General features: G+C 42.0%; 1 protein-coding gene across 1 annotated transcript in view; it reads right to left on the bottom strand.

Moving 5' to 3' along the window:
• nrp2a (neuropilin 2a) overlaps nucleotides 1-13,820 on the bottom strand; it is an 87,116-nt gene that overhangs the window by 46,748 nt on the left and 26,548 nt on the right. The window contains exon 4 of the mRNA XM_042512909.1: nucleotides 1,160-1,390. Within this exon, the coding sequence (XP_042368843.1) occupies nucleotides 1,160-1,390 (231 nt within the window). The remainder of the gene's footprint in view (nucleotides 1-1,159; nucleotides 1,391-13,820) is intronic.

Raw genomic sequence — 13,820 nt, 5'->3', positions numbered from 1 at the left:
GTGTCCAGGCACTTTCGGCTCCCCGTGTGAAATAATGTTTCCTCTAAGGAATGTGAAGAAATGTAAGGCGAGGCTGCTTACATCAAAGGCTGCACAGGAAATTCAAGACTGGGATGCAAATTTCTGTGTGGGAGTGTAGGGGAGTCTTTTCTGAATGTGGATGTAAAGAGTCCCCAGAAATATTTTCTACTTATGTGTGTCCCTGTACATTAAAAGTGATGGTTCATTTTTTATAAGTGGGGTTATATGAGGTATTTATTTATTTATTCAGTGTATTACATACATTAGATGTCAGTTGCCACACCCCCAATTAGGAGAAACAAACTAGGGTCTGACGTGGGTCCACAACAAAATGTATTTTAACCACCTAAAACAAACAATATCATTAAAGTACATTGAGAGTATTCTCACTGATTTCCAAAGGAAAAACGATGCCTCTTCAAATACAACATCAATCAGCAATTTGGCAAGAAATGTCCTGCATAATGCAAGAACTTAGTAATGGGTAAAAAAAAGAAGAAAATTACGGGAAAATTATCAAAACACTGTGGAAAACTGTCTATTATTATTTTAATTATTATTATTATCAATTTATTTATTTTTCCCTTTCAATTTTTTCTTTTTTTTCAAATGATGTTGCTCATTTTTGGGTCATCTTTTGCTTAGTTTCTCATGACCCTTTTCTATGTTTTTGAATGAAATCAATCTAATTTGCTATAGTTTCAAAGCGTTAACTAACTGCTCAGAGCAGCAATAGACCAGCAGCTGGAGTCTTCAATTAACTAAAATGACTCTTTTTGTCAATGGAGTTCGGCTTTGAAGACAGATCCAGTTTCCTTACAAAAATTAAAATAAATCAGTAAAAATACTCTCAATATAGTGTCTACTTTATCTGTTATAGAATTATTTAGTTGGGACTTAGGGTAGCTAAAATATGTTTTGTTGCTGACCCTCATCCACAGAAGTACATTGCTTAGTTAGCGTGTTGGACTCCAGCCTGCTTCTCCAAACTGGGGGCGTGCTGACTGATATCTGCTGTATATAATACACTGACTACATTTAAGTACCTCATATAACCAGAATTAGAAAAAATGGAACTATCCTTTTAATAAATGAAATGATTTGTTGTGCTGAGTCAGTGTAATTTGTGCGCACCCACCTTGCGGCAGGCCGTCCCACACGTCCAGCCAGTCGTACTTGCAGTCCCCCTCTCCCACCAGCAGGGGATCGTTCTCCAGGTCAAAGGTCAGGAACGTGAGGGTGATATCCATGTGGGGTGGGGCGATGATCATGTAGGAGCACTCCAGATTGTGCGGGTACTTATCCGGGAAGCCCGGGGACTCGATCATGCCGGACGAGCTGGTGAAGTTGCGGAAGCAGAATTCCGACCCTGTGCGGATACAAGGATATTTAAACAATCGGTCATATTAGGGGAAGATATGGGCGTGAGCAATCGATCACGCTCGGATATCTCATCTGACTTGCAGAGGGTGTTTCAGAGAGTCGTTCATCACTGACAGCGAGCTGGAATATGTGGTGGTGAAACACACAAACACAGTTTATGATCACCGATGGAGGAGAAAATACACAGTGAGTAAATGCTCAAGTGGGCATATCTAACACTGCGGCGTGCAAGATGAGCAGGCTAATAGCTCTGTTTGTCAGTCGTGTGCCACCAATTTCTCCGTACTTGACACAACACACCGATATCTTCAACCACTTTCGTGTTCAAAAATAATAAATATGTGGGAAAAAAATCGATTTTTGATGGCTTTATTGTGCCCTCAAAAGACCCCATCCTTTTACCTTTCATAATATGCAAGGCTAAAGAGGGGACCAGACCGACCCCTGCTCTGTCCTAAACAAATATTCTCTAACCTCCCATTCTTCCTTGCACACACTCTCTCACACACACACCACAAACGTTGTGTAATGGTTCTAAGTGGGCCCATTGCGGCGGCTGCTCATTACCCATGCAGATTTATGCGCCCTGGGCGGCTCACCTTGAGCGGCGGCAGCTGTGTGGCTCAGATCATCTACCCATCAGCCACTGCTCCGTGGCCCCGCTGGGGAGCCTGAGTCACGGCCGAGTGTTTATGGACCGGCACATCAATGAGGATGGGAGACGGTCCAGCACATGCACACACACACTAAATATACAGGGGACTTCACACAAATGTCACACAGAGTCTCATTCACAAACCCTGGGTATTTCCGGTTTATTCTCTCTCACCTCAGACATTTCTATCTTTACATACAGGCTATAAACAGCAGGTGTGTTTAATTGTATCCTTTCTGCATCTAGCTATTTTTATGCTTAACAGGAGGCAAATATCTTCTTGAGATAAGACTGCAGGGTTTTCATTGTGTCCTTGTTTATAGATACACTACAGATCTTTCAAAGTGGGGTTGTATGAGGCATTTAACCATCTTCAACGTACTGTATAACATAGATGTCAGTTAGAATGCCTCTAATTTGGAGAGTCAAGTTGGAGTCCAACACATGCTAAACAATGTACTGCTATTGATGGGGGCCAGCAACAAAACACATTTCAACTGCCTGAAAAAAGTCATACCTTAAAAGAATTTATATCAGTTAAAGTGTAAGCAGCACTGAGAGTATTTTCCATTTCTTTACCTTAATGTCTGACAGCCTGTTTCATCTTGGAAGCAGTAAACAGCTTCAGTTTCTATACTTTCTTCAAAGCCACCAGACTCTATTGAGAAAACAGTAATCTTAGCTCACTGTACACATGAGCTTCTGGTCACCGACTGCCTTGATCAATAAGTTAGTTTGTGTTATTGCATGACTTCGGTAAATCCAAACTAACCCTGTCAAACACCAGAGTCACGCAATAACACAAACTAACAAACTGATTCATGCAGCAGTTGACCAGCAGCTCCTGTATTTAGCTAGCTTAAATCACTGTTTTTCTTAATGGAATTTGGCTTTGGAAAGAGCAGTAAAAAGGCTTAATTTTTCAGTTGAAATTCACTGTTTAACATTGGATAAAGCAGTGAAAATACTCTTAATATAGCGTACACTTAAACTAATAAGTTAGATAAGTAGTCTGTACAACCCTACATGAAAAAATCAGAACTATCCCTTTAACTGCACATGTCAGAAATGCCTGCGGTTGTGTCCTTTCTAAACCAACTGATGCCACTTAAATCACTCCTCTTCTTGTGGCTATTTATAAGAGCACTTGCAATGGACACTGCTTGTCTCCAATTACAGCTAATAGAAGACACATTTCATTATTATTCCCTTTCACCAAGACTCTCACGACTCAAAACTAGCAGAAGGAAAAGTTCCTGTAGTATTTTCCTATCATTGAAAGTGCTGGAAAGCAGATAGGGAGGCCAGGTTGAAGAGACTCAGGGGAGAAGCTTTCTGGTGGATTTCAAAACCTGGGAAAGTGTGCAGCACTGCACAGTCTCAGAGAAGTGCCAGGTTGCGTTTGATAACCAGATACATATTTGTAAAAAGCAGTGTTTAAGGAGCACAGACATGTTGACAGCGCGTTCGTTCTGCAGCATTCCTCCATGGCACCAGTCCTTATTATCAGGCAGCCCTATAAAAGCTGAGGGGTCGACTGGCTGCTCCGGCCCTCCCCTGTCTACACTTGGTTAATGGCAGAGAACTGACCCCAATCAGCACCGAGAAACAGCCTGTCTGTGTCTCTCTCACTTTGTTTTTCCCAGCAGCCTCTGTTTTTCTCCTGCTTTTATTTTCTCTATTTTAACACCGTTTGTCTCACAAATTTTCCTTGACTCATGTATGCGCTAATGTTTTTACGACGCCCATGCATGTACCTGTCGGTCTATCGATCTATTTTGCATACATGAGCGTATGTTGTTGCCGAAGATGTTGACACAATCTTCCCCCACATGTTAAAAGCGGCACTCAACCTCTTGTGTCAACTCCCACGCACGCTGCAGCATCAAAAACACCCTTGGATCATCTGCCGTCATGCCAGGAGCCTGGCTGCCTACACACATACACACACAGCAGCAGGCGTGTTGAAATATGACAGTAATTTACAGCAAGCTACCGGCGATATCTCCACATCCCCTCAACTACTGACCTCACCTCTCTGTGGAAAGAGTGTTTTTGTGTGTGTGTGTGTGTGTGTGTGTCTACAGCTACTGACTGAACTGCATAAATTGGAATAAATGCTATGAATCCATTAAAGGAACAGTGAGGAGCTTAATGAAAGGCAATAAAAATCATGCAAAGACACACACTCACATATGGCTCATACATACTGCATAGTTCATTTAATGTTTCACTGTAAGCACATTACAGCTGCATGCATCTTACTGCTTTAAAGGGACAGTTCCGATTGATTGAAGTGGGGTTGTATGGACTACTTATCCATAGGCAGTGTATTACATACTGTAGATGTCAGTCAGGATGTGAGAAACAGGCTAGAGCCCCACTGCTGTGGATGTATAAAAACATATTCTAGCCACCTAAATTAATTTCTAAAATCAATATCAGTTTCAGTATATGCTACATATAAAATATTCGTAGCATTTTATCCTAATTTTAGACCGTGATCTCTCTTTAAAGCCAGACTCCATAAAGAACAACAGTGATCATCGCAACACAGGAGCTGCTGGTCTAATGCTGCCTCGGTTTGTGTTTTTGTGTGACTTTGGCATTTTAGAAGAGTTAGTTCATTTTCACAAAAGTCACACAATAACACAAATGAACTAACTGATCAAAGTGTCTGTGTCAAGTGACTGTTCTTGTCAATGAAGTCTGGTGGCTTAGACTAATACTTTTTTTTTGGGGGGGGGGGGGGAAATCTCTTAGCTTTGGTTTCAGCACTCCAGCCTGTTTTTTCCAAACTGGGGGCATTCTGACTGACATCTACTGGATGTAATACACTGACTATGTATAGTAGTCTATAAGACCGCATTTCAAAAAGCAGAACAACCCCTTTAAAATAGTAAGGTGCATGTGTGTGTAATATGCTAACAGTGAAACAGAAAATGCAGAATGTATGAGCTCTGTGAAAGCATGTTTGTGCATGCCTTTTATTGTGTCTACCTTTTATTAAACTCCTCACATGTGTATTTTTTGCTGCTGGCGTGTTTGTCTCTCTGCATGAGTCTTTGTGTGTGTCTGAAGGTGTGTGTGATGGCTTCGCAGCATGTGTGAGACCCAGTAACACACTGGCCTTGTTTCTTACTGGGTCACAGTGCAGCAGACTGGAGTCCTACTGCCGAAAAACTTCAATCTCAGCACAGCTTGACTCCATCGCCTCCGAACACACCGCTCCTGTGTGCTTTACACACAGTTGCTGCTTCACACACTCAGCTCTGCCACGTGCCAACGCTGTAAGAATATGTTCATGCGTTCGCGTGTGCAGCCTTTGCAGTGTATGCATGAGTACCTTCTCTTTTCATTCATTAGTTCACAGTGTATGCACACGCCAAAAACAAGTCCTTGTTACTACCTCCCTCCATCAACTCTCGACCCATGTCTTACACACACACACTCGCACATGCTTGCCTTCTGCAGGGCACCGGTTGGTGCTTGCATCGCACCATGAGCTGCCATTTGGCAAGAGCTGTCTGCTGGCAAAGACTGGGAGGTCATGGTGTGAGTGTGTATGTGTGAGTGTGAGGCGGGGGCGGGGGCGGGTTGCTGGGTAGAAAGCACTAGACTCTTGCACATGAGTGCCTGATGTAGTAGCTGCTCCACATGTTGTGTCAGGGCAACCCCCTCTCCTCCTCCACCTCCTCTCTTCCTTTCCTTCATTCCCTGTCTTCTCGGCAGCGACACGCCGAGTCTGTGTTCATTCACTCTTTTAACTCTAGTCTGGCGTCGTCTCGCTCGTCCTGTCCTCGCCGTGCAGCTCTTGCTGAGGGCGCAGAGTGTCTGCCGCACATCAAAACCTCTGCTCTCTACCTGCCTGTCTCGGTCTGACGTGCATCTGCTCCTCTCTCATGTAACACTGCTGGAGCAACATTTCATTGAAGAAAATCTCTCCAGAGTCAGGGTGTGTGTATGTGTGGCGGAAGGGGCGTGCCACACAGCGGGGGTTGGGACACAAAAAATCCACAATAACAACAACAACAACAACAACAACAACAACAACAATATTGCGAACAAGACCCAAGAAAAGACAGCGTTGTTGGCGTGGCACGGCTCAACACATTTATGGACTCGGAGAAGCTGAGGTGGCTTTATATAGAATGGAATGCTCCTTCTGAGTCACGTATCACACTGACGCCTCCGTTATGTGGAATGCCATCATCAAGTTTTTTTAATGTTGAGCAAATGCCCAAAAAAAGCCTCCCGCTGCTTGTGATCAAAGTGTTTGCACATTTCTCCATTTCCCTATTCATGCCCCGGCTGATCACGCCTTATTATTTCATTTTCAGACACGTTCACTTCATTACTGATCAACACTCGTCACACTCATCCAGTTTATTTATTCATGAATTTAATTTACCTTTGCCAGTTAATTACTTTAGTCTAATTTCAGCATTGGGATGAATCGGGTGTTTTGGGAATAAACACCACATGGCAATTAGCTATATAGTAACAGCTATGACTGACTGACGCAGGGCGGGTTGACATCCAATCACTGCGATGGCGTCAGAAATACACACAGGGCCAATGTTGTGACTCGCACTTGGTCGGGGGTCCTGCCTTGGGCTGCGCTCCCGCCGCGACCCCACAGATGCAGCGGTCATGCAGGGGACCCAACGCCCTGGGGTGATACCCGTTGTGTCTTAACTCGGGATTGGCTGACGTTATCTGCCCCCGTCGTGCTAGTGGTGGGCTTTGGGGAACTGGGAGAAAGGGGGCTTTACTGGCAAGTCTTCCCCCTGTAGCCGTGGTAACAGCGTCAGCTGCGCATGACTGTGTGTAAGTGAAAGTCTATGAGGGAGGGATGGGGGGCTGGGGGGTTGAATAAAGGGTTAAGCACGCATGAGTAGGAGCAAAGTAGGCCACAACAATAATGGGGGGGGGGGGGGGGAGTTTCACTGTACAGAAGGGTTAAGGCATACGTGTGTGTGTGTGTGTGTGTGTGTGTGGGTGTGTGTGTGTGGGGGGGGTTGGTCATAGGTGGATGGATGTTGTTTTGGGGCAAACGCTCACCCCAGCTCCCCTCAGGAGGTTCACGAAAGGATGGAGGGTTATCAGGATGGATGTACAGTCAAAGGTCGACTCCTGCTCCTCCTTGCTGGAAATAATTAGCTCTCACTGCACTGTAACACACACACCCGCACACACACACACCCACATACACACACCCACGTATGCACACGTTGTCACAAACAGATTGCTTGTCCAATCCAAAACCCCCTAGAGTTGTAACAGTCACTGCTTATGTAACAGGGTTGAATGAACAAAACAAAAACAAGCGGCAGTATCATTAGTTCATAGTACAGAAAACAGGCCAAGATATGCCTCTCTCTCTCTCTCACACACACACACAAACACACACACACACACAAAAACATACAACCAAAACCAGACACTCACTGTCTAACTTCCAGACACAACGTGGTGGGGTCAGCTGGGACTGTAAACTGTACTGTCTGTTTGATATAGTCAGGAAGCTCAACACTTACGTGCACGTGCGCACATGCACGCACACGCACACACACACACACACACACACACACACACACACACACACACATCTCCCAGCTTTGTGCTGAGATGTCTATCTCTTCCAGGACGCACCCTTTAAAAACACATACGCACCCACAAACACACTGCACCAAAGATATTCCATGTCGCTGCAATCTAGGATTTCATACAGCTTCCCTTTAAAGGGCAGTTTACCACAAAATCAAACCTACATATTTTTCCTCTTAGCTGTAGTGCTATTTATCAGGCTGCTTTGTTTTGATGTGAGTAGCAGAGTGTTGGAGATATCGGCTGTCTGCCTTCTCTCAAATTTACTGGAACTAGATGGCACTTGATTTATTGTGTTTAAAACACCAAAAAATACATTTGAAAAGCTCAATAGCAGCATTGTCTCTTTCCAGAAATCATGAGCCAGTTATTTAAAATAATCCATAGACCTTGTTGTGTGCAGTTTCATGTAGGAACTATTTTTTTTTCTACCAAACTACACCCGCCAACCGTATCACACTAACTAAACCTTGCAACACTGAGTTAGTTAGTGCACAATGTATCATGCAACAATTGGTATGATATCATGTAAGAACTATTTTTTCTTTGGAACTACACCCACCAACCAAATCACTGCACAGAAGGAATAGTGCATCTACTCCTGGATGAGAGGCTCATGCTTATAAAAGCTCAAGATGTAAACATTTATAACACCCTCCTCGGCTGAGCTGTAACACAGGTTTTTCTTGTGCATTGTTTGTACGTTTCATTCTCAGCAAAGAGTGTGTACAGATGATGTCACCATGTTTCTTTTCCTAAAATAACCTCTGTAACTTAATGGTCAGTACATAACTTTACTTTCAGTACTTCATTTGTGGGGCGCAAACTAGTAAGATACCCGATAAACCGTTGTAGATAGATATGTTAAACATCAGCCAGCTCACTGCTAGGTGAGCTAGCAGTAGATGCACACTTCCTTCCACACTGTGATACAGTTGGCGGGTGTTGAAAGAACAAAGTTCCTGCATGAAACTGCACACAAGGTCTCTAGATTATCTTGAGTAACAAGATCATGATTTCTGGAAAGAGTCATTTCTGTTGAGTGTTACAAATGTATTTTTTTGGCACAAGTGCCATCTAGTTCTTTTTATATTGGAGTGAAGGCGGACATCTCTACGGCCAATATCTCCAAAACTCTGCAACGCACACCAAAACTAGATTAAAAACTTGAACTATAGGTAAGAGGGAAGATATTTTTGGGGTGAATTGTCCCTTTAAACATAGTAAAATACAGTTAAATAAAACCAGTATAAGTACTTTCTTCCAAAGCTGCTCAGAAATTACAGGTAGACAAAAATGCTGCTAAAATCCATTCACGAGGGTAAAAGTAATGGTGGTGCAATTACTTCCACTCGGTTAAATAAACACATCTCAGCCGAAATCTCTGCGCTCCCATCAGAAGTTGTAAGCTGTGTTTAGTGGAAACCCGTGGCCTGGGCCTGCCACGGTGAGACAAACAGCGATGATGAGAGAGCGTGCAGGCGCTAGAAACGCCGTAATTAACACATGGCCTCAATCACGCATCCTGAATACATTTTCACTCTCTGACTCACTGCTGTGTCGCCGGCCTATCTCCCCTCGCCCCAATCATTTCCCCATCGTGTCTGTCTCTGTTTGTCTGTCTCTCTCACACACACATATACACACATACACGTGCATGGATCATTCCGCCTCCACATACATACAGACAGACAGAATCTCACACAACAAGCTGAGTGGAACCACCCACACACGCAGCGAGCAGACACCTACATGTGCTCATACAGTGACACAATCTCTTATGCCCCCTGAATTTATACCAGGATCTTGTTAAAGCCATGGCAACCGCATCCCCCATCCACCAGCCTTCAATTCATCCCTGTGTGTGTGTGTGTGTGTGTGTGTGTGTGTGTGAAACAGATGCAATCTACGCTATTACATTGTCGGGGTTCGAGCTGGTGGCCTTGGTAACGGAGCTGAACGTCAAATCTGGGTCACATTCATTTGACATAAAAGCGGAGATATTTTTTCAAAGGTAGGAGGTGATAACTCAGTGCTCTCCCTGTAAGATGAATGCTGATTTTTTTGTGCTCCATAAACCCTGACTCTTACTTTTCTTCAACAGCTTTCCATTGAAACACTCTTAAGTTTTTATTTTTCAATGAAAATACATTTTAAGACCCAATGATCTGAATGTAAAGGGATAGTGCAGATTTTTTAAAGGGGGGTTGTATGGGGTACTTATCCATAGTGAATATGTTACAAACAGTAGATGTCAGTCAGCACACTTCAAGTTCGGAGAAGCAGGCTGGAGTCTGACATGGAAGCTAAGCAATGTACTGCTGTAGATGGGCGTCAGCAACAAAACAAATTTTTTGTCACCTAAAAAAAGTCCTAACTCTAAAAAAATCATTGTCAGTTCAAGTGTACACTATATTGAGAATATGTTTACTGCTTTAAGTTTCCATCAGACAGCCCATTCTAATAGGAAAGCCGTTTATTACTTCAGTTACCCATCTACACTCTCGTAGAAGCCACCACACTCCATTGACAAAAACAGTAATGTGTGTGCAGTTAAAGTGTGGCTTTGGTGAATCCAAACTAACACTTTTGACTCTTCATCACCTGAATCAATATCCATTTTCTAGTGCTGCATTCAGACGACCTTTTCTGTGGCATTTAAACCTCTGAAACCTGAGAAAATTGATTTGATTTCTTTCAGAAACACAGAAAAAACATAATGAGCAACACAACGAGAAATGTCCTGCACATTGGAAAAAAAAAGTCAAAGGTGACGAGGGAATTATCTGAAAATTACCTGCAGGGGAGGAGGGATGTGCAAGGGAAAATGTCCAAAAATGATTATTTAAAATTATCTTAATCATATAATATAACAGGGGAAAAAATTCAAGCCAATCTGCACAGGTTTCAAGGGGCTAAACACCAAAGTCACACAACAGCACAAAAAATAGTGATATTAAATCACTGTTTTTCTCAATGGAGTCTGACATTGATGAGAGTTATATAACAGCTTAATTTTCCTGACGGAAATCACTGTCTGACATTAAGGTATAGTATAGTAAATATAGTATAGTATAGTAAATATTCTAAATATAGTGTACACTTAAACTGATATGATTTTTTTAGGTGACTAAAATATGTTTTGTTGCATCCATAGCATTACATTGCTTTGCTTCCATGTCAGACTGCAGCCCGCTTCTCCAAACTAGGAGCATGCCAACTGACATCTGCTGTCTTTAATAAACTGACTATGATAAGTACCTTATACAACCCCACTTCAAAAAGTCTGAACTGTCCCTTTAAATGAAAATTGGCCAGCTGTAGAGCACATGCTGTTAAGACAATCAGCTGGTCCCTCACGTAAGCATAAATCTTTTAGCTCCCTCAAGGCTGTCTGACTATTTCACCTCTACTACTACTACTACCACACACACACACACGCACACACGCACGCGCGCGCGCACACACACACACACACACACACACACACACACACAACCACCAAAACAAATACACTCCCTGCTACAACCTCACCTGCAATGAGCACTTCACCTTGTCCAGGACCTGGAGAAAATTCCATTTCAGCACACACACTCATCCCCATCAATCTCCTCGCCTCCACCTCTACCCATAAACCTTTAACCTTAAGTCCAACTCCAAGTTGCCTTGGAGCTCTCTCCATCATCCCACCACCACCTCCTCACACACCAACAACATCCCCCACCCCTCGTCTCCCAGAGGAAGCGGATCCTGCTCCAATTAAGCGAGCATTCCTCACATGCTTCCAGGCGGCTTGAAAATAGTTTTTCTCCTCCTCTCTCTTTAACTTTTGTTTATATGCACGGGTGCCTCTGCTGATGTAAATTGTTGTAAGAGTGTTGGGGTGAACGATCACAGGTTTCGGGCCATTAACACGGGGCAAAGACAAAATCATTAAGTTAAGTATTAATGTACAGCGGAGCCTCGTGTTTGGTTCAGAGTGTGGAAAAGTTGAAACTTGTGTTTCCCACAAAGGTCAGAAATACTTAAAGACTTTGAGATAAATTGTATGCAATGACCATTGGACCCTGGCAGACTGTGGTGACAGACACAGAGACGCTGCAGCTCCAACATTAATGCCACATTTCCACTGCATGGTGACACTGGACTCTACTTCTGCGACTTTTCTTGAAATTGTTTTCCACTGCAGATGGAACTCATTTACACCTGATTCTAAGCTGATCGTCACACAACACCCTGTGAAAAGACTGTGACATCGTCTTCAACACAACACAAACACAGTGTGGCCTCTGGCTGGTTTCTTTTGTCAGCTACCAAACATTGTCAGTTGACCACGGCGTAACTTTGCAGGCTGCCATATTTTTTAACCCTTTGAAACATGAGCAAATTGGTTTGATTTATTTCAAAAACATAGGAAGAAGGCAATGAGCAACTTAATGAGAAAGTGCCCAAAAATAGCAAAACATTAGTAAAAAGTTTCATGAAAATTACCTGAACATAAGTGCAAAAAATCAGTTAAAAAAGGGAAAAAAACTGAAAGAAAATTACCACAGAATATATCATTTCTGTTGCATAATTTTATTTTATATATTTGTAATATTTAATATTAAATTTGTCATTATAAGAATCAAAAACATATATATATACACGTTTGGATAGTATCTCAAAATCCCCCCTACGGCTAATTTTTAAGTTATTTCTCGTGACCTTTCACTAATTTTTTGCAATTTATGGGACATTTCTTGCCAAGTTGCTCATTGCCCTTTTCCCATTTTTTCAAGGGAGATTTAACCAATTTTCTCAGGTCCTGGGGGTTTCACTGCTTGCAAAAGACATCTGAATGCAGCACAACAAAAGTGATGTTGACCCAGGTTCCAAAGGGTTCAGTTCTGGGTCATGTTAATAATAATTAAAAAAAAGTAACTATGGACCATAGCCTCGCTATTTAAAAATAGTGGGTTTGTGCACAAAGTCCTGTGTTGCACAGGTGACAAATCTACTGAAGACTTTCTTTGACCAATCAGCGGTGTGCAGTGTTGAAACTCAGGCTTTAAAGTCCTGTGTGACAAGGAGAATGTCTGCAAAACATTGAAGTTGAACTCTTTTTTGGTAAAATATTCCAATAATTTAAAAGAAAATAAGATTTAAGGCTTAATGTAGCTGGAAATGTGTGTGTTAGATATTCAGCAGAGATCAGAGTGTGCAGAGCATTTCTTGACTGTTCTGACCTTCTAACACTTTGTTTTATTATAATCTAGTTTCAGTTTTACATTATGCTGATGTGCAGTTTGGAATACAAAGGATAGCAGCTGATTCATGTTTGATTCATGTTGCATATTTTTACAATGCAGACAAAATTTCACTATTGTGTCATTTCCACGGCACGGCTTGACTCGCTTGGAACCGTTCTCTTTTGGGTTCCCATCAGCGGAAGCTGGAGATAGCACCCTGTACCTGGTACTTTCTTTCATACTATCTCAGTCAAGGTTCCAAGTGACCCGAGTCGATACCTGAATTTCCTGTGATTCGGAAGTTTTGTGCTGTGATGTTTTTCCCAGTGAAACAAAATATTTGAGCAGTGTACAGATATAGGAAGGATTTAAATCTAATCTTTCATATTTGATTAGACTGCTAAAAAGTGGGCGGGCTTAGACTTTAGTGCGACAGAATGGACGGGAAATCTGAGGGTATGGTAAATATCAATATTCATTTCGCCGTCAGATTTGATTGTGATTGTTTTACAAAAAAAAAAAACACCTGGACAAACATACATTTTTGTGTTGCAGTCAGACACCCTTGAACCTTTGAAACTTCAGCAAATGAATTTGATTTAGGTAATGTCCAAAAACCTATATTTATAGTTATCACAATTAAATATTGATTAAAATTCTTTTGCAAGATTAGTATTATTTGAAGCACATTTTTAGGTCATTTCCGTAGTTATTTTCTTTATTTTTTATTTTTGTTTTTTTCTTGCACTTTTTACAACTTTTTCTTTGCTAATTTTTTACCATTTCCCCATAACTTTTCATTGCCTTCCTCATCATTTGCTTAGGTTTCAAATACTATAAAACAACAATTCACATATCAATCATATTGTTAATCTGATTACTTTTTAAATTATGCAATAGTTTTGCATAAATCAAAAAGC

The sequence above is a fragment of the Plectropomus leopardus genome, chromosome 24 (genome assembly GCF_008729295.1).
Source record: "Plectropomus leopardus isolate mb chromosome 24, YSFRI_Pleo_2.0, whole genome shotgun sequence".
In the NCBI taxonomy this organism is placed as follows: domain Eukaryota; kingdom Metazoa; phylum Chordata; class Actinopteri; order Perciformes; family Serranidae; genus Plectropomus; species Plectropomus leopardus.
The sequence above is the reverse complement of the archived record's forward strand: the minus strand, read 5'-3'. Positions and strand labels throughout refer to the sequence as shown.